Consider the following 20867-nt stretch of genomic DNA (forward strand, 5'->3'; position numbering starts at 1 on the left):
TGTGTGGAGATTCATCCATACACTCACACCCAGAGGAAGGAGGCAGCTGTTGTTACCTAGACAACAATAATATACATTCTCACCTCCCAGCACATTGCTTGACTAAGGCGGTAATAGATTTTCTGTTCCATTACTCAGATCCACACATTAGTCTGATAGCTGTTCACGTTACAGTATTCCACATTCAGACTAGGTTTCCTCATTGGTTTTATTTTTTAAAAGCATATTTTGTTTTATTAGAAAAGTATATTTTAACAAAAATCAGTACAGTACAGACAGACATACCTAATCATATAGCAGAGATTCTACAAGGCTGACCTGTAGTCTCTCCAGGTAATCGTTTTGACTCCCAATTCCCACCAGCCCTCAGTCAGTGATCATGGAGGTGTGGTTCTCTCTGTCAGCAAAGCCTTGGCCAAGTCTCCCAGGCTGCAGCTCCTCCTTCACCATGCAAGTTTGGGCCATACGTTAAAAAGCACCCAGGAATGTTGTTAAAGCACCCAGGAATGTCGTTAAAAGGGAAAGAGCAGGCAATGCTCCGTGGGTTCACACTCATCCAGCCCCAGATCTGTTCACTGCAAGGCTGAAACATAACAAAAAACAAAAACATGAACCCAGGCCCTGACAGTGATGGAGGAGATCTATGGTAGAAGCCCAGCAGGTATAAGCAGCCTCTGAAAAGAGCCTCACCTCGACTTGCCAGAGGTTGCCTTCTTGGGCAGTCGCAGCCTGCTGTTCTGGGAAGTGCCAGAATGGACTGTCTGTTGAAATGCAGGCGCTTTAAGGGGGGAGAGAAATTCAAGAGATCGGCATGTAGGAGGTCAGAACAACTGTGATGCTTTGGAAAAGGCCCATGTCCCAACAGTAGAGCTACTGCATGCAAAAGGTTCCAGGTTCAATCTCTAGCATCTACAGGTAGGACTGGGAAGGACCTCTGTCTGCAGGTGGTTCTGAGTTAAATGGGCCAATAGGCAGTTCCTAAAAGAAGTGGGACGTGGGTGGCACTGTGGGTTAAACCACAGAGCCTAGGACTTGCTGATCAGAAGGTTGGCGGTTCAAATCCCCGCAACGGGGTGAGCTCCCGTTGCTTGGTCCCTGCTCCTGCCAACCTAGCAGTTCAAAAGCACATCAAAGTGCAGGTAGGGAAGGTAAACGCCGTTTCCGTGTGCTGCTCTGGTTCGCCAGAAGCGGCTTAGTCATGCTGGCCACATTTCCCGGAAGCTGTACGCTGGCTCCCTCGGCCAATAAAGCAAGATGAGCGCCCCAACCCCAGAGTCGGCCATGACTGGACCTAATGGTCAGGGGTCCCTTTACCTTTACCTTTTGAAAGAAGTGTGCACTTGCCAGGACAATTTTAGTTCAGCCATTTCACTCTGTGTTTCCCAGCTTGGTTTGGGGGTTTGTTCATGGTTTCCAGGGATGGAAACGGCTTGGAACAAAGTTGGAAATTGCAGCTGAAGTTGTTTAGTTGAAACCTGAATGATCTGAAGGTGTGTACACACCCACACACCAAGTGATGGCACCTTGAGAGCCAGTCGTAAATAAATATGCAAATAATGGGAGGAAGGGAACACAGTCCAGAGGCAGAGCAATGTACTGATGCAGGTCATGCTAATGGACCTATATCCCATTGGGCACCAGCATTTGCTCCACAGGAGTCCAGCCATATCATTCACAGCTGAGGGACGCTTGGGTGTCCTGCCTTCCTAGAAGCACCTTTGCAAACAGGACCACTAGGAAAGGGCCACAGCAGAGCATCTACCTTGCATGCAGGTTGCCCCAGGTTCAATCCCTGTCACATCCAGGTAGCCTTGGGAAAGATGCCTGGAATCCTAGAGAGCTGCTTCCATTCACTCTAGGCTGTACTGAGCTAGAAGGACCAGCAGTCTGACTACATAAGGCAGGTTCCTATGTTCCCACCAGCTTCCTTCAAAACCCTCTCAGTGTTTTCTTCCCTTTCCTCCCAGAAGATCCTTCCTGCCAGATCCCACTCCCAAACCCAGTGACTTAAGCTGCCTGGGTCATTCTGGAACTGCATGCTTACTGTTAGAGTTTAACACCGGCAGTCTGCTTGCCAGCCCAGACTTGGCCGTGTTCCTGGTTCGAATCTCACGACAACTGCTGTGAGGCTTGTAGCTGGCCTGCAATTGTGGGGCGCTGCCACCCATACTTGTCACCTGACCTGCAGAGAAAAAGAGAAAGCAGGCATAAACAGATATGTTGATAAGGAGCGACCAGCAGAGGTTGGGCACTTAGCAGTTGTGGGAGAAGAGACAGAAGCTGTCTTACGGCACACATAGACTTTCTGAACAAGCATGAAACAAAAGTCAGTTTTCACAGCAGGGGCAAACAAGCTATAGGAGCCCTCTAAGAATCTGCACAGGGACCAAATCACACATTTCCAAATAAGTTAAATAGTATCTTCTGCTGCAGACACGAAGCCTTCAAGACCAGACATTTAAGTACTAAGCACCTGGTAAATAATGGGTGTGCCAGGTTAAGAACTGAATTTTATAATTTTACCGCATGTTCCTATACATATATACTCAGAAGTCAGTCCTATTGGGCCTCATTCAAGTGATGAAGTTCCACTAGGAGAAGCTAAAACAACAGGGTTCCCCCCTGTGCCTCCCAAAATTGGCTGGCAGCTTTGGGGAAACCCCAGAACAGCACATGGTGGGGGCGGACCATTCTGCCCAGCAAGCTGAAAAGCTTGCACTGGCAGAATTATTGCCACAGCACTACTTTGAATCGAATTCCTCCCAATGGGTTCAATGGGACTTACTGCCAGGTAAGGGTGAATAGGACTGCAAGCTCAGTCTGCACCAGCAAGGCAACTCTTACGCCCAATTCTGTGCTCTGGTGTCTTCATACTGGGCACTGACCTTTCATGGGAGTGGGAGGGAGAAGAAGACTAAATCCAAATGATGCACCGTCTACCACAACTTACTTGCATTTGCCTTTGGGAGATGCGCCACCTTTTCTGGAGCAACAGAGGCCTTCTTCACAGGACCAGTCTTCAGCGGATCCAGCCTGGGGCCCAGCCTTGCTTTTGCATATGGTACTGGTTTTTTACCTTTGCTAGGTGGATCCTGAAGGCCAAGCTAATGCAGCAAGATTTTTAAAAGAAGAGTAAGCTATGTCAAAAGCAGCCACCACTATGGTTATTTCTCCCTAGTCAAGTGGGGAGAATGCAAAGAAGCAACTATCTCTTGGAAATGGCTGCTTGACATTAACAGCAGTTGCACTGGAGTACATCAGGCCTCGCTGCAATGGCTGCATGTGTGGGGACAAACTGAGTTGCACAAGTAACATGCAGGAGCTCCATTTCCAGAATGTACATTCACATTAACAAAGGTAAACAGTGCTAGGCATGCCTGTAGAGGTTAGTTTAGGGAACCTATATTCTGCATACTGTTAAAGAATATAAGAACCCTCCTAGATGAGGCCAATAGCCCACCTAGTCCAGCATCCTGCTCTCATCACAGCCAACTTGTGGGAAGACACAAAGCAGGACCTGAGCACAACAGCGCCCTCCCTGCCTGCGATTCCCAACCACTGACATGCAGAGACCAGTGTTTGAAACTCCCATTGTTCCAGGCGCATTTTGCGACAGGGAATTTCATTAGCACGAGCAGTTTCTGAGCTCTGGGTGCAGTACTGAGCCTAAGATTTCAGATTAAAACCGCAAAGTAGAAGGAAAAGAGGACCTTTTTCTACCTCCCCACTTCCAGGGACTCTCTAAAGACTGGAGAAGAGACCCTCTCAAGAATATTAGGGGGGTGGACAGGGGAAGGACTAGAGCATGTGAAAAATGAACTCTGGCTGCAGTTCATTCATTTTCAGCTTTGTATTCTTGTTATAAAAAAGCACGCCTAGACATTCCGTTGTTGCGCCCCTAACCTAGATTTAAGGAGCCATTTTTCTCCTAGCTTTCATATCTCGGTTTCATTGGAGGTGGAATCCTAGCCATTGTGGTTAGCAGCCATTAACAGTCCCACCCCTCTACTAATTTGTTAAAGATATCCAAGCAGGTGGTGATCACTATCTCGTGTGGGAGTGAATAGTTCAACTATGCACAGTGTGAAGAAGTGCTCTGTCCTGAATATTTTTGCACTGAAAGATATGCCTAATTCTACCCTGCCTGCTGTGTGTGCCCCTCCTTGGCACCGCCCATCAGAAATACCTGGGATCCCTCCGAAGAAGAGGCCTTGCCAGAAGATTTCTCTGTTTCCCTCCAAGGTCCTTGCCTGTTGGTTTGAAGGGGAGGCCTCAGACTTGGCAGGGGCTTCTTATTTTGTGTTGGAAGGGTGGGTGGAGTTGATCTTTCCTTCCTGCTGGACCTGGTAATTGTCTGCGACAAAAGACACAAGAAACAGGCTGGAGCTTTGGAAAAGAAGTGGGAACAAGCTATACACCTCTGAGAAGGACAACTTGGAACCCTGGAGCCTTCTGCATGAAGGTGCTCTTTTACATTCCCCTGGGCCCAGGCTGTTTCTCAGCCCTGGGAAATTACTCAACAGAACGTGGGTTGGAGATCAGATTCAAGAGAAGATCCCTCATCAAATGCAAGTGTAAACAGCATGATTCATAGGGCATTTGCAGCTACAGAAACTGACTGTGTGTCTTATTAAAAACAAGTCCCATTTAGTTCAGTAGGATTATGCCAAGCTAAGTGGGCACAGAGTTGCAGACTGAGTCACAGCTAAGAGTAATTGGCACATGCAAGCTCAGGAAGAGAATTGGGATCAAAGCCAGGGATTCCCTGAGCACACACTTTGTGCTCCAAATGAAATTTGCATTGGTCCCGCTCCTGCCACTGTACCTTTTTAATGTCCAGAGATTTTGTTGCTGCCAGTGACTTGAGTGGCTGATTGGGCCGGGATTTCTTGGGGAGCTGGGTGTTGGGGATGCAGGCATTTGATTTATTCTGGCGTCTTTTGGGAACAGGTGGGTCTGCAACACAGGAAGTAGGACTTCCCATGTCTGGAAGCGGAGCTTTGGGGGAACCTACAGAACAGCAGCTTTCAGGTCCCACGGTTGGCAGCAGGGCTTGCAGAGGGCTGTTGCTCACGTTGAATGTCCTTCGTCTGGGGGCCCTTGAGTCCTTCCTCACCGCATGCAAAGATTCAATGGAGGGCAAAGGTTCAAAATCTGGAACCATCTCAAGCCTCGTCTCAGAGCTGCCGTTCTCCTTCTCCAGCAGCTCACACCCCTCCATCAGTGCAGCCAGCCTGTTGGCTTCGCTCATCATCTCCTCTAGCTTTTCAGGACTCAGAGGGCTCCACAACAAGGCCTTGCCTTCACTCTCCCCCCAAAAAAATTTCGTGTCAATTGACTGGGCCGCACACCGTTCACTGGATTCTGTGGGGCAAATGCCAGAGACCTCCTCCTCCTCCTCTTGTCTGAAGCAAGAAAGTCAAAAATCAACAGAGAACCGCATTGGGCAAAATATACAAGCACTGTGCAAAAAGGAATGCAATGAGAGAGGCTTCCCATCCCACAGAAGAATTCAAAGCATCGGTTTTGGGATAAAGTCTGAATAAAGCTTGTGAACGCTAGTGCTTTTTCTTTCTTTCTTTTTATCCATTTTTATTAAATTTTCCACTTTAACAATCCAATCAAATCACATTAAATAATCCAGATTATACATATCAAATAATCTGAATATTCTGCCAAATTACAAATTTTTAATAGGACTTCCCATGCTTCAAGTTCGGAGGGTTCTGATCATCTCATACTTCTGAACGCTAGTGCTTCAAATGACTAGTCTTTGATTTCTGATTAGAAATGTATTATTTTATTAACACAGCAATCTGCAGGGGGTTGGACTAGATGACCCTCGGGTCCCTTCCAACTCTACAATTCTATGATTCTATGGCATTGGAAGGTTTGGATGTGGCCGGGGTGTCCTTCTGCCTAGCCCCAGCCAGCTGGCCGAAGCCTCTGCTGCTGGGAGAAGCCCCATCAAAGTGGGGAAGAGAAGCGGCCACCAGCTACACCCCCCAAAGCCAGCACAAATCCCCAAAGCAGGGAGTTTCTGGAGCAGGACTGGGCTGGCACAGGGTCTGCTGGTTCCTGTTGGCAACAGACCTGATCCAGCCTCTTTGCTGAGTCAGCTGGCACAGCAAGCAGGCATTCTTTCCTCTCCCTTTCACCCTGGCTGGCGGAAGCAGCAGGGCTGTGGAAGTGGCAATGACTGAGTCACTCCATCAAGCCCCACCGCTGTGGGCCAGGATCTTGGACAGGCCCCTTATTGAGAAACAAAACTTATAGACTGCCCTTCACTTCAAAATAATCACAGGGTGGTTTCCAACCAGGGTAGATAAAAAACAATGATTTTTTTAAAAAAGATAATAATAAAAATCAGAGTTTTTAAATACTTAAATCGGATTATTTTTTTAAAAATCAGATTTTTAAAATGATTTTTGGACGAAAAATCTTTCTAAAGATAGTTTTCTATTTAAGTTACATTATAGTCCAAAGGCTATTCATCAGGAAATAAGGATTTGTTTTAAGTTTTTCACGTGTGCAGGAATAAGTATGTTTCAACCAGGCATTGCAAGCTTCTCCAGGGAGAGGAGCGTTCTAAAGCAGGAAAGTGACTACAGTGGTACTGTGGTTCCCAAATGGCTTGGCTCCTGAACAAATCAGCTCCCGAACGCCGCAAACCCAGAAGTGTTGTTCTGGCTTGTGAACGTTTTTGGGAAGCCAAACGTCCGTTTCGGCTGTCAGCATTGTTTCCAGGGCCAATCAGAAGCAACACCTTGGTTTCCAAACGTTTTGGAAGTTGAACGGACTTCCAGAATGGATTGAGTTCAGGAACCAAGGTACCACTGCACAGCAAAAGGATGCCGCACATTACATTTGGACCTACAGAAATTGTTTCCATCAGAACCTGCTTACAGCTGTGCCACGTGATTCTGTTCCAGTGTCTCCCTACAAAAGGAATGGGGCAGGTCTTTCTATGCAGGCGATTGATCCATTGATACATACTAGCAGTACAGACAGACTTTAAGCAAGTACTTGCAGCCTTGCTACAGATTCTGACAGACCTGCTTAATGAAGCCTTACAGTAGCTATTTACAGATTTGGGGGTGGGACAGGAGAAGTCGCCTATGTACTGCCACATACCCCAATTTATATCACCAGGGATTAGATTTGTCAATGAACCTTACCCGTCAAAAGAAGAAGACTGACTAAAATCCAGTCTCTCATCAATAATAAATTTTATATCTGGAGAAAAAGAATAAATCATTATTATTACAAGTACTCACTGAGCCCTGACTACCTACCTGCTCATATTACCAACTTTAAGCAGGAATCACCACAATTACCACCTCCATATGAGCCAGAATCCTCCCAATGAAAGGTAATTCCTGGCTTGCAGTAGAACTGAGATTTTTCTCAGTTAAAATGCTTGGGTATTGAAGATGCCATCCCCAAAACTGTGTGGGGAATATTTTGCAGAACAGGGAATTAAAACACGTGTATATTCTTGATCCACTTCCTATTAATATGTACTGAGAATGGTAGAAAGTCAGAATACCGATGCTAAGGGAAGCTGAACTTGTACAACTAACAGCCTGGCCCTGTGCAGAATTAGATGCACCCAAGTTAACTGAAATCACTGGATTAGGTGCACCTACTTCTATAGAAGATCTGGCAGCAAGATGTGCTCTAAATATCGCATGACATAAAAATAATAAAACTCCACTTCCTCAAAATATTTCAGTTTACATGCAGCCCGTGTGCATAATTATATATATATATATATATATATATATATATATATATATATAGGGCAGGGAGAAGATTGTTGATATAAAATTCAGAAATCAGTTGCTTTGGACCTAAGTAGTATACATTGAACTAGTCAGAAACCAAAATCAATGCATCCAGTTAGAAAGTTGTGAGTAGCACTTCACACACACACACACACACACACAAAAAATTAAAATAAATAAATAGGCCAAACCATGAATTAGCATGAATGAGCAAACATGAGCTGTTCCTTCAGTTCTGCTGCTCTGGGCTAAACCATACTTTGGCTTAGCATTACAAACCTTGAACAAAAGTTATAGCTCATGCTTTGTCTGAAGTGATACAAACTATGAGCTTGGATTCAGACCTAGTGTTAAGCCAAACCATAGCTTAGCCCTAAATTGGTGGCAGCAGCAGGACCAGGGAAGAGGTGAAGCAGCTGTGATCTTTGCTACAGGAACCCACACATTTGCTTGTTTGTAGTAAGTCATGGATTGCCTTAATGTTACATATGAATCTTGTCATAGAGTGCAACAGATATTCTAGTGCTCACCTTCGTTTGGCCATTCCATGTTTTTCAGGAACCATCCTACATGAAAATAGCATGAGTTTGGGTTTGGCTTTATAAGTTTTGGGTTTGATTTGGTTTGTGAAATTTATGCTGCGAATTGGTTACCAGAAAGTGTTAACAAACAAACAGTGAAAGAAAGACAAATACAACATTTTGCTGTAGTTCATTACTAGAAACCAAATTTGGTACTTTTTTTAGTAGAAGCTGCAGATTTGTGTTTTTCTCTCTGCATTTTCTCACCTGCTCTTCCTCTCCCTCCACTCCCCCTACTGTATTCTATTTCCATTTGTAACCTACTTAGAAACAGCTTTCTGAATTGTAGCTAGGCTAGCCTGCTTAGCAGCAATAACAGTCCTTATGGGATATAGCGTAGCTGTACCTCCGATACGCCTCTCTCCTCCGTCTGGAATCACCAGTGGCTTTTCTGGTTTTAAAGGGAGAGCAATCACCCGGCGTTCACTCCAACATTAAGTATGCAAAAGCACCTCCCAGTGCCGCTGCAAATAAAGCCTTTTCCGGTCCTCTCTCCCCGCGGGTTTGCTTTTTTTTTTTTTTTTTTTAAGAAGTCTTAAAAAGATGAATTCCAAAGCATGCTCACTGTATGGTGGCTTTGCAGCTAGTCGTAATTAAAGGTATCCTGGATCCTTCCCGCCACAACTGAATAAAATGCAGATAGCAGTGTTGACATCAGGCGGCACGGGCAATTAGCAATATCTGCTCATTTTTCCTTCTCCATTAATTCTGCAATGCAGGCCCATTGCCAGTGAGTTTAAGGCAGACGCCAGGATCCAGACTAAACAGCGTCCGCCGCCACCAGGCAAAGTTTATCTCAGTCACCACATTCCTACTTGTCCCACTGCCTTGTTTCAGAAGTGCATTCGTCATTTATCTGCCCTAAGATTGGTAGCGAGAGATGTTTGGGGCTTTTCCCGCTCATTGCCATGTTTTTAAACGCTGGCAGATACTTCTGCGTCGGGACCGATGTCTCTGATCTTCTCTCCTGCCTTAGTCAAACCACTGACGGGAGTTTGCATTCTCCAAGGCACGCTTCACGGAAAGGTGCAAGGCGTTGCTGGCATTGCGCCGATTACTAAAGACGTGTTTCTTTGCTCAGAGGTTTTAGGAGCCTCTGCTATTTGAATACCCGGTTTTACTGCTTCGTGGATGTTAACATGACATTTGGGTTGCTTTATTCTGTCGTGCACAGCATTCCTATCGTTTTAAGTAAAGGAGTCGAACGTTTTCTCTAAATAAGCCTCTCTGCGTTCAGTGAGGACTTCAGTTCCCAGATAAACGTGCATCGGATAGCAGCCCTAACTCCTGAGTAAAGTAAACATGCTTTTAGGACTGGGCTGTTAAGGGGGAAAGAGAAAAAGACGCAGCTGCTGATGGGCGTGTTAGTTTTGCCCGAAAGCGGTTACAGGCATGAATTCCGAATTGCGAGTCCTCCCCCCCCCCTCCACGATCCGGCCCCAGGGAAATCCAGAACCCATTCACGTGCGGGCCCAGCCGCCATGCGACATGCAACCCCTTCCCGCCGGCGCGGGCATTTCCTCCCGCTCGCTCTCACCGCGAAGCTCCGGCGCTTTGGCAAGCGCACAGAAGAGAAGCATAAACAAATTCGAATTTCCCCTCCCGCCTTGACGTCACAAAGACCCGCTTCGTTCCTGCGCGCTGATTGGCCCGAGGCTTGCGGGAACTTGTCCGCCGCGCCTCGGCCTTCGTTTCCCCGAGAGCGAGGGGACGGCATACGCAGCTGCACCGGAAGTGTGCTCTGCCAGCTTGGTTCCCCCGGCGGGAAGGTGTGTCCGGCGTGGGAGAAGCATGGCTGCGGTGCCCCCCGATACGTGGCAGCCGCCGACTGTTTCTTTGGAGACTACGTGAGTGAGGGAAGGGCCACGGCTCAGTGGTAAAGTAACGTCGCCCGGTAGGGCTGGGGAAGAGTCTGGGACCCCGGAAAGCCAGTTAGCACAGATGATGCTGAGTCGGAGGGACCCATGGTCTGACCCGGCACGAGGCAAGGCTGGTGTTTACATCAGCTGTCAAAAAGCTTATTTGCCTTCAGTTGATTTTTTTCCCCGGCCCGCCACTGAGAACTGATTTCCACATTGGCTAATTATATACTAGCTACCAAATTCTGCTTAATTCCTGCTTTCTCTCTCTCTCTCTCCAGAAACATGTGTGTGTTTCAACAAAGGGGAAATCAATTACAAATATGTATTTAAAAAGGGATGGTGACAAAGCTGGGTGAACAGCCAGTTCTTGTGCTTGGAAAGATACAGAAACATATTGTTATGCTTCTTATTCCCCACATATGTACAAATCTCATAATCTCTGATCACTGGCCAGGCAGCCATGGGGCTGATAGGAGTTGGAATCCATGTCTGGAGACCTATAGGCTCCCTATTCCTCCTTTTTATGCTGCTCTGCCTTTAGTATCTTTATGACGGGCAGAAGCTCAACATATGCAGCTTTGCCTATTATGAAGATGCAGAAATACAGTATGTTGTGAAACACACAAGGATGGAGGTGAGATGGGATAGGTAGGATGGCAAGCCTATTCACATTAAATAGTGTATTACGGCTAAAAGCAAATGCTTACAAGGAACAGGCAATCTTCAGTCACCCTTGGGTAATCGTCAGATTAGATCACTGTAGTAGATTATAATTGGGGCTGCCACTGAAGATGATTGAGAAACTGGTGAAAGTTCAGAATACGGCTACAAGATTGCTACTGAGACCAGGCTTTGTGATCATGTTACATTCCTGCTTTGTCAACTGCACTGACTCCTTATAGGCTCAGTTCAAAATGCAGGTTTTGAGTTTAAACACCTTCATAGTACCTGAATGATTGTCTGTCTCTGTGTTTCTGACCAGCCAGTGCAGCTACAGCAGCACCCTGGTCCACTTCCCACACTCAGAGTCAGAAGCCACTGCACTCAAAGAAGCCACTTGGCAAGCTGAGCAGGTGGAGCTGGGGCTGGAGCCACCCTAGAGGAAGTCAGGCTGGTGGGTCTGACCAAGGATATTTTGTCAGTTCACACAGAGGAGGAGGAACAGGACTACATGGACTGTTTCTGCCAGAGGGCCCTACTGTCCCTATCAAAAGTGCAGTTCCTGTGTCATCTAGGGTGTGGCTGGTGGATACCAATAGTGGCAGCTGACCTGTATTTTTCCCCCCTGAATAGGGTGATCTTAGTGCCCTCCTTGATATCATTTCAGTACTATGCAAAGACCTCCCACTTTCACAATTTTAAAAAAATCTAAGCTGTTTATCTTCATCAGGTTTTAAAGCTGCTATTCTTAATGTTTTGCATCTTGATTAGGAAACAAACCTGATAAAATTGATAGATTGTAATATGAAGACACACTCTTGTGGTTTTTCACCTCGATGTCACTGAATCAATGTGATGTAACAAATGTGTTTGGAATCCTCCGTTGCCTGTGTTTCGCAGAATGGGTGTCATTGTTGTGGAGCTATACTGGAAACATGCACCAAAAACTTGTAAAAATTTTGCTGAACTGGCCAGACGAGGTTACTACAATGGCACAAAGTTTCATCGGATAATCAAGGACTTCATGATTCAAGGGGGTGATCCAACAGGAACTGGTAAGAATATATTCAAAGTACCTGCTTCAGATACTGTGTTAATCAGTGCTGATGCAAACTAATGTGAATAGTAAAGGTGATGTTAGGATAGTAGATCTTGCAATCATCACCATCATCATCATCCCCCCAAATCCTGCATAGTGCTCTTGTTATGTTCTGCAAGAATAGGAGAACACATTTATCACACTTGGTGAGGCCAAATGACCGCCTGCTGTAAGATAACATAAAGATTTCTGACTTAACAGATGGCTACTCTCCCTTTACTCAGAAGCATTATGATGATATCCATTAATAGTCAGCACTTCCTCTCTTACCAGTAAAATAAAAGGAGATCTTGGTGGGCTGGTACTGCACATTCACAAGGAACTTTCAGTATACCTCTGTCCCATCTGTGACTTTGCAGATTGATTTACCTGGTCTTGTTCTATGACAGGAAGAGGAGGCGCATCCATTTATGGCAAGCAATTTGAAGATGAACTCCATCCAGAACTAAAGTTTACAGGTAGGTAATCTTTTCAGAGGTGCTTCGAGTTCTTCTCTTGCTTTCTGTGCAAGAGCTTCAGGGTCATGGTGGTTGGCAGAATGGATTCCCCTATTCTCTAGCCCCCTTCCCACACTCCCATAATCTGCTCTGGAAGATTGGGGGAGTGCAGGAGACTTCTGTGGGGAGGAGAGGAACAGAGAGTGCTCTTGTGCAAGCAGAAATCTACTTGCAGTGTTAGATATTGCCCTCAGGAGCCATAAGCCTGGCTTGAATCTTAAGTCAGTAAAACTTGGCATCTAAATTTGTTAACTGCTTATGCTCTATAATCATGTATCATTAGGTTTCCACTTTGTATATGAAAAATCATTTTTCAAAAAAAATCATTTAGTTATTGGTTAGTATACAGGAGCAGGAAGGAGATTAAACTGTCCTCATCACAGAGTACAGCTTACATTCTTTTCCCATATTGTTGTAAGAAATGGGCTTCTATGTTCAAGTTTATACACCTTACACACACACCATATACATTTCCTAGCAGCCTTAGTTTAGAAGTGAAATCTTCATCCAAATGGATTTTCCAAGGAAAGAGAATAGGTGGACAGTGGTGTGTATGTTGGGGCAGGGGAGATGGGAACCATCTGAGCCAGCTGGGTTGCATGAGCAGTCTTGCATTCACTATAGAGAAGTTCCATTGATCTCATAGAGCAGAGGTGGCTAACCTATGGCACTCCAGATGTTGTTGGATCATCTTCCATTAGTCCTAGCCAGCATGGCCAGTGCTCAGGCATGCTAGAAGTTGCAGTACAGCAATACTTGGAGGTGTGCAGGTTAGGCACCTCTGTCACAAAGTCCTGATCACTTCTAAGGACTAGTGTAGCATTTTAAAAACCAAGGTTTTCCCATTTACTTTGTATGTATTTAGGTACCTTTAGACTCCCAAGCCAATTTTAACATAAGATTTTCTTCTCTAGGTGCAGGAATTCTTGCTATGGCAAATGCAGGCCCTGACACCAACGGGAGCCAATTCTTTATCACGTTAGCACCAACTCAATGGCTTGATGGGAAGCACACTATATTTGGACGTATTTGCCAAGGAATTGGCATAGTCAACAGAGTGGGCATGGTGGAAACCAATGCACAAGATCGTCCAGTAGATGATGTCAAGCTCTTGAAGGTTTTCCCATCAGGCTAAACAAGATTTGAGAATTTTGTGTTGAATCTAATGGTGTTCCATTGTGTTTGGTCTCTTAAGATGATAATTGTTTTGTTCTGAAAGATACTTGCTAGTTTTTTAGGTGCAGGATACTCCTGTATTAAAATGTGTCTTCTAAAATTATTGTTAACATTTCTTTAAAAATGTAAAGCTAAATTTATCAAGAAATGATTTGACAGGGCCTGTACCACCAAATTACAGTGCTGTTGCTTTCTAAGCTTTATTCTGTCTTTCTCCGCTCCCCCCCCCCACGTCCACTTGGAGTGCAGCAAGCCATCTGTATTGTAAACAAACCACCTTAAATGCACCAGAAATAAGACAATATCTAGTATTTTGTAAGTCATCAGAATTGCATATTGGGTCATGGGTGTCTGTGTGGGTCTCAAGGCAGCGCTGCCCTATACTTCCACGTATACCTTTTACAAGTTGCATAATTGAAAATCTGTACCTAAACAAATAACCCCCCTCATCTGCATGACTATTAAAGTATAAGCACTCTAATCTTGAAAAGCCACCTTTTCCTATTATAGTGTTTGAACTCCATTAACTACAAATCCCAAAATTTGGGATCCCCTCCAAACCGGTGCCAAAGTTTTGCAGTCATTTTGCATCACAAACCCCGTTTGTGGAAGCGCCTCCCAAACTGAGTAATTGATACATCAAACTGGGGTTCCTTGCAAAACAACTGCACCAGTTTGGAGGGAACCCAAAATTTCAGGGTTAGTGTTTGTTCTCAAGATAATACTGAGGGCAGAATCCAGCACTGCTTGTGTGGACTTTCACGGGTGTAGATGGACTTCAGCTTTTCTTCCTGCCATGCAACCCCAAAATCTGCTCTTTCCAGAGCCAAATTTGAGGGTATAGGGAACTGCAGGGGGAGAAAAGTAAGGTGGAGTCCTGCTGTATGTTGTCCATTTGTGCACGGACAACATTAGATACAACCTAACCAAATCTTTCAATTTATTGTGGCAAAAAATAGCTCCAAGTAGTGCATTTTCTAGCACAGATTTGCGGCAGTGAAGTTCTGACTTCAAATCATACTTGGTACTGTCAGTTTCCACAAAATTGTTTTTCTAAAGTTATAACAGCTATGTAGAGGGCAGTGCTAACTGATTCTAAAGTATTGCTCTCTATAATGATGATACTTTAGGAAAACCTTACTCCTTTCTCAGCACCTAGCAATTGTATGCAGCTCCCTGAATATGCTCTCAATTCCTCAAGAGCTCCACTGTTGGTGTCTTCTCTCATTTCTGCAGAAAACTTTTATTTAGAAGCTTCACATAGTGAATCTTTCGCATGGGCCTGTTCATCCAGGAATTCTGTTCAGCATGGAAGAATCCCAGCTTGGGGGTGAGATTGATGGATGCGGCTCTCCCATATCCAGTCAATTGCCAGGAGAGAAAACAGATACATTCCGAATGAAGGTGTGTTTTTTTTCCAGGCTAGGAAGATCAAAGTAATCCATGGAGCTCAGTTCCTCCCTGGAGCTGGATTAGCCCATGTCAGCACACAGTTTCTGTGGCACCCTGATGCCATCAAAGGCAGAAGGCTTTGGGTTACATCTGCCTGTGTTTCTTTAATGAGAGCTTGGGAGTACGATTTAGCATTTTATGATCTGCACACAAATTAACTCTGTTCAAGGGCAGCAACATGAACTTAGAGTAGGACAAAAAGATGCAAACAGCCCCATCAATATAACTTCCATGATTCCAGCTGCTCTGGCATTATGAGTAGGGCACATTCCTTTGGCTGCTAGCAGCCCCTATTCTGGAGCCCATGGCTTCCTACTTAATTGGCACTGTCAGAGCTGCTTTTGAACATAACCTTGTTTTCAGGCATTGGGTTTCTTTGGCCCAGTTCTAGGTGGCTAGATGCAATGATATGCCCTTGATCTTGGCATGTGAGCAATTTTCCCACAGTAGACAACATCAATCAACTTCAAGAGCCAGAGTCGCTGTGTGATTGGAATAGTAGTGTAATGAGGCAAAAAGCTTACTTAGTTTTCTGAGAATGGGGCAAAGCAGAACACTTAACCCATGGCTGTTGCAGCTGCTCAGGGCACAAAGAGTCTGCTAGTGAGGGGGTGGGACTTTGTCTATGAAAGCCCCATAATATATGCAAGAATGCCATGCCAAACACTATCACATGTTAGGCAACTGAGTTGCTGTTGTTCTGTTACATGGCCCCTCCCAAAATAATTTCAGCAGATCACATAACCATGATATACCCATGTTCAAAACACAGAAGACTGTAAATGGTCATTCTTTTCCTAGTAATCAGATTCCCAGGAATCAGATTCACATTGCTGGCAATCATTTATGGCTTGAAAAATACCATAAAATTGTTTCTCGAAAAGGGCAAGATTTCATGCCTTATGGAAAAGTCCAGTGGTTATGTTTCATCGTTGAGCTGGGAAGCAGACTTTCATGAGCAATATTAATGAACTGATTTATACTGCCATCAATGCATCTCTTGATCTAAAGAAGGTATGCCTTGTTTAAATGTTTTGTGTCCTACACAATAAATTTGATCCCTGCCAGTTCTTTAGGGGCTGCCTCTGGCAACTCAAGTGTTATTTGAATGCATTTTTATAACCAAATAAAATATTTTGTAAGTATTTATACATCCATCTCAGTTCTGTTTTTTTATTATCATTACTTTAAAGTGCAATTGTTAATCTATATTTGAGTGGGGATTTGAACCCTGGTCTCCCAGGTCCTAGCCCAACTCTCTAACCACTACACCACACAGGCGCTCTGTAGCACCCCCTTTCCCAGAAGTTTCATGCTCTCCAGCTCCCCATGTACCTTGGTTACATTTTCTAGAATTCTACTTCCTCTCCTCTCTCTGCATGTATATAATAAATGCTAATTATTAGTAATTGGCGGGACATTATGTATAATCTCTGCAGCTTTCTTCTCAATCATCTCCGGTATTCTTCTGAAGATTATGAGAATCTTCTTATGGCTTCTGCCTGAGAAGGCTAAACATTTCACGATGCTGGTTGAACTTTTCCCACCCGGCAGCAACGTGAGCTTGGTGGCTCATGAACTTCACTGTCAGATTAAGCAGACCAGTTGGCACAATTTCAGGCAAGCCAGCTTGGGTGCTCTGCACCCTTTTTAGCCTTTCTGATTTACAGTTTCCAAGTCAGTATCAGAGTTAGGCTGTATTAAGTTTGCTTGCTGCTGCTAGGTGCTGTTCACTTCCCTGAGGCCCTGGGGTTGATATCCTTCAAGAGAGAAATCAATTGGGTTTCATGGTAGTGCCTGTGGTGGCAAGCAACAGGGGGCGGGGGAACACTCTGGGCAAAGATCCCCTTCCCCACATCAGGTTCTCAGAGAAAGAGGGGACCTTCCACCCCACTGAGCACTTTCAGCCATTACTCAGCTACAATCTCTGCTTCGAAACACACATGCATTTGTTCACCTACCTTACATCACTTAAGTTGGGATAGGAGAAGTTACCATCAATGCTCTTCCAGCCTACCTATGAGATAATCTCTGTAGGGAAAACCTATTGCTAAAGAATGTTGCCTGTTGAGCAGGTGGGTCAATTGGTTTGTATGTTTCTTCCACCTTGCTTATTGGCACATCCTCAAGGGTATTGCATTCTCAAGGGCTTTTGGTTTGCTTTCATGTCTTGATTTGCTGTTCGTGCTTCAGGGATGAATGCTAGCAGGCTGTGGGAGGATCTGCTTTTGGGCTGGCTGAAAGCTGAGTGCTTGTCAGCCGTAGGACAACAAGATTAATTAACTATACTAGCCCCGTCTGTTAGCTTAAGGTCACCTGGCAGGTGATGTACCATCCCTCACACTACGGCAGCAATTGCTTCTAGAACAGGTGTGAGACATTTGGATACCAGGCCAGTCAGGACTAAGGGTCTAAGGTACATAAATCTTGCTGATGGATCTGACTTTTGAGCTTCAACAGCAACCCAGACCAGGAGGGTGCTGTGTACTGGGCAGTCAGAGTCTGCTCTCATTCCCTGGAGCTCCTGATAACTGAAGGGGCAAGTATTTTATCTTGTTTATACTATGTTATTCTGCTTAAAGACAGCTTTTCATTCTGCGTTCAAGCCTGATACTTATAAAAGTACTGAACTTCTCTCCACTAGGGTTATTAATGCAACAGAATCCAAAAGAACTATTGCATTTTGCAAAACAATCTCCAACTATTTCCCAACCATTAGCTTCCATTAATGAAATGTATACCAATCTGGGCTATTAACAATCTTGCTTTAGAACAGGCGGGTTGCCCAATAACTGCAATAGTATTTTGTGCTTATTTTAACAGTATGTTGTGTTTAGTTCCCATTGTTCTGCATTGGTGATATGTAGAAGAAACTCCCCACCATACCTATCCTGGTGTTGCGACATCTTTAGCCGGCCCCTAGGCGGCAGTGTTATTCCACAGCTATTCTTCCAAATGGACTGGCAAGATAATGCTGGATATTTTACTAGTGGCCGTCATGTGGAGCTAGAACTATGCAAGCAGGTGCTCAGGAAGGAGGAAATGCAAGCAGATTCACTGAATGGTTCAGGGCTGAAGCGGTTAAAGGTTTAAATCGGACTGCCTTGGCATTTCAAAAGGTATATAGGCAGGGCCGACCCAAGACATGGTGGCACTTGAGATGAACCACAAAATGGCACACGCCCTCCCCACCAGGGATGAAGGAGTGAGTGAAGATTTGCATCAGGCATAAGATCTGCATTGGCATCTGATGCCCCTGTGGAATCTGCTGCCCAAGCTGGTCGCCTCACCTTGCCTCCTGGGTGAGCTGGCCCTGGGTACAGGCAGAACCTCTCGAGAATTTAATTTACAGTACTTTTTTAAAAACTGTGATGTGAAGTGCATCAGCACTGCCCGGTAATCAAGGGCTTTTCACATTATGTCTTCACATTATGCACCTGAAAATCTCCAATTACTCCCCCCCCCCCAAAAAAAAATTAATCTCAGATTTAAAGGTTAAAATCTTCATAATTCATCACACAGAAGTGCAGCATCTCTTTCAGGTCATTCCTGGGTTTCACATATGCATCAGTGGACTGATTCAAAACACTCTGATTTCCCAGATCATATACCCATGACTAGGGACAACGGAGAAATTCCATTTTGTTTGCATTTTAATGAGAAACTATCTAATTCACGCTTCTCGAAACACTATGCCAACCGAAACACAATTATCCTTAGGAATGTGCACTTCTCCGAATTTTGTGATGCAGTTTTCCAACCAACCAGGGATCGTTCCATCAGGGAAAGGGTCTTGGCTTGTCAGATGAAGCCAACCCTCCCCTCTTTCCCCCACATTCTGTTCTGGAGGTTCCCCTGAGCCTCTACTGCAGAAGAGGCTTCCGCTGACAGGACTCATTAGTTAGATCATACCCAATGTGTGTGGAAATAATATATGAGGGGAAATGTGTGTGCAAAAAATCACGTGTTAGTGAAAATATTAAAATCTGCATCATATTAGGAAGAAAAGCTTGCAAATATTGAGAGAAATTTGCACTGATTTTTTTTTTTAAAAAAAAGCTTCATGAAATGCAGAAAAACAAATGTGGAAAAATGAGAAATGGAAAGAAACCAAAATTGACAGACTGAATTTGATGACAGTATATTATATTATTTTATTATATTTATTTATCACATTTACATCCCACTTTTTTCTCCAAGGAGCTTGGGGTGGTATAAAAGGTTCTCCTTCTCCTCATTTAATCCCCATATCACTGCAGTGAGGTAGGTTAGACTGACTGCTCCAAAGTCACCCAGTGACTTCATAGCCGAGAGGATTTGAACCCTTACCTTCCAGGTCCTGCTCCTGCCACAATACCACATTGGCTTGGTTCTTTGGGATGAACTGTGAAGTCAGGGTGGGGGGGAGAGCTTAACAGAGAGAACAAGAGGGAAAATAAAGCTTTCTGAAAATTGTGTTTCATTTTTCTCAAGTTACCCCTTCACTCTCCCAGATGTTTTATTACATTCTTCAGTGGGATGAGCTGGGAGGAAACGTTATTTTTTAACACGGTTTGTTTTCTCCTTCCCTAAGAAAAGCTTTTGAGGTGCTGCACTGATCTTTTCAGATAATCAATCTGCAATCGGTTTTAAAAGAAAAAAGCAATCTTAAAGTTTACCTGAAAGCAGCTTGGTTAGTGTATGGATGGAGCTGGCTGCCTAGTAACTGTAGGGTTACTGTGGCTTTGTTTTCCTGGTGAATAAGGCATACTGTAACTTAAAGCTCAAAGGAGCTGCCTCTTTTGACTACTTGAGTTATCCAGGATTGACTGGTCACAAAATGGGCAACTTCTCCACCCTTATTTGCTGTGGGATGAAATAAGGTTCACCCCATTTTGCCACCTGAAGCAAAACAGGAAGGTGTCCCCCACCCCCCCCACCCCGTGAAGGAAAGGAAATAAACATCTATCTGACTTTTAGTCATCTGTACAGGGAGTTTTTAATGTTTGAGGTTTTATTGTGTTTTTCATATTTTGTTGGGAGCCACCCAGAGTGGCTGGGGCAACCCAGTCAGGTGGGCAGCAATAATAAAATTGTTATTGTTGAGATCTCACTGGAATCCAGAACCCACTACTCCTTCTACTAGTTTCTCTGGTAGGGCTGGGTGGGGGCACAAGGGGCACCTGTGGGGGCACCACCCTATGGATTCCACCACCCAGGAGGCTGTCTCAGTCTACCTCATAGGTAGGCTGTCCCTGCTTTGCTTCAGTAGGTTTGGTGGGAGACAGTTTAAGATTCCTCAGGGACTCTGGGAAATGCAGCACTGGTCTAAGCAATAAGAGGAGATATATAATGCCAGCTCCTGGACTGATATAGCCATCGGCCTGTTTGGAAGCTGTGGGCTGGGTGGGTGATGCTCATCAAAGAAAGCACTTAAGATTTAGGGGATCGCAACTGGTTTAGTCACACTGGGCGTGGAGCCGGGGGGGGGGGGGAGGCAACTATGATTTACATTGGAGCATGAGAGGTGGAGGATTACTGAATTTTGGCATCGCATTGGGGCACCACTGAAATTTGAGACCCCAAGATCCTCCTCTGAGGAGAGAGAAGGCTTAGGATCTTGTCCGTGTGTTACCATTCCTGGAATACCATCTGGTTTGTTTTTGGCCCACTGCTGGTGGAGTCCCTCTGCACCAGGAAAGCCTCCAGGGACAGATCTTTTGCTCCACTGGCGCAGAGAGAGGTCTTCCATATCAAATGCCCCTTCAGCTTCT

The 20867-nt window shown here is 44.9% G+C and overlaps 2 protein-coding genes across 8 annotated transcripts; one reads left to right on the forward strand and one right to left on the reverse strand.

Moving 5' to 3' along the window:
* Positions 1–190: 190 nt before the first annotated feature.
* On the reverse strand, positions 191–10068 carry PSRC1 (proline and serine rich coiled-coil 1). Of its 7 annotated transcripts, none has more exons than XM_081866419.1 (9): positions 9906–10068; positions 8318–8353; positions 7179–7236; positions 4826–5405; positions 4187–4354; positions 2951–3104; positions 2045–2182; positions 691–778; positions 191–583 (listed from the first exon to the last, which is right to left on the reverse strand). In XM_081866419.1, the coding sequence occupies exons 1-9, from the start codon at positions 9946–9948 to the stop codon at positions 553–555; spliced, it is 1296 nt and encodes a 431-aa protein (XP_081722545.1). In that variant the 5' UTR covers positions 9949–10068; the 3' UTR covers positions 191–552. The 7 variants fall into 7 exon arrangements, with proteins under 7 accessions (XP_081722545.1, XP_081722547.1, XP_081722549.1 ...); XM_081866421.1 differs by having other exon boundaries at positions 8318–8425; positions 9906–10041; XM_081866423.1 differs by lacking the exon at positions 9906–10068 and adding an exon at positions 8715–9882.
* On the forward strand, positions 10065–16265 carry PPIL1 (peptidylprolyl isomerase like 1). The gene is made up of 4 exons (XM_081866437.1): positions 10065–10215; positions 11791–11945; positions 12379–12447; positions 13401–16265. Exons 1-4 carry the CDS (start codon positions 10160–10162, stop codon positions 13619–13621), a joined length of 501 nt encoding a protein of 166 aa, XP_081722563.1. The 5' UTR covers positions 10065–10159; the 3' UTR covers positions 13622–16265.
* Positions 16266–20867: the final 4602 nt, after the last annotated feature.

The sequence above is a fragment of the Podarcis erhardii genome (assembly GCF_964252035.2).
Source record: "Podarcis erhardii genome assembly, chromosome: 6".
In the NCBI taxonomy this organism is placed as follows: Eukaryota; Metazoa; Chordata; class Lepidosauria; order Squamata; family Lacertidae; genus Podarcis; species Podarcis erhardii.

Excerpts from the sequence above, each read along its gene's own strand:
- PSRC1 (XM_081866419.1), bottom strand. The coding sequence starts at position 9,948 with ATGCTTCTCTTCTGTGCGCTTGCCAAAGCGCCGGAGCTTCGCG. Across the intron at positions 8,354-9,905 it reads CAAAGCGCCGGAGCTTCGCG|GATGGTTCCTGAAAAACATG; the intron begins GTGAGAGCGAGC and ends ATTTTCATGTAG. Across the intron at positions 584-690 it reads GCAACCTCTGGCAAGTCGAG|CCTTGCAGTGAACAGATCTG; the intron begins GTGAGGCTCTTT and ends GTTATGTTTCAG.
- PPIL1 (XM_081866437.1), top strand. The coding sequence starts at position 10,160 with ATGGCTGCGGTGCCCCCCGATACGTGGCAGCCGCCGACTGTTTCTTTG. Across the intron at positions 11,946-12,378 it reads GGGTGATCCAACAGGAACTG|GAAGAGGAGGCGCATCCATT; the intron begins GTAAGAATATAT and ends GTTCTATGACAG. Across the intron at positions 12,448-13,400 it reads TCCAGAACTAAAGTTTACAG|GTGCAGGAATTCTTGCTATG; the intron begins GTAGGTAATCTT and ends TTTCTTCTCTAG.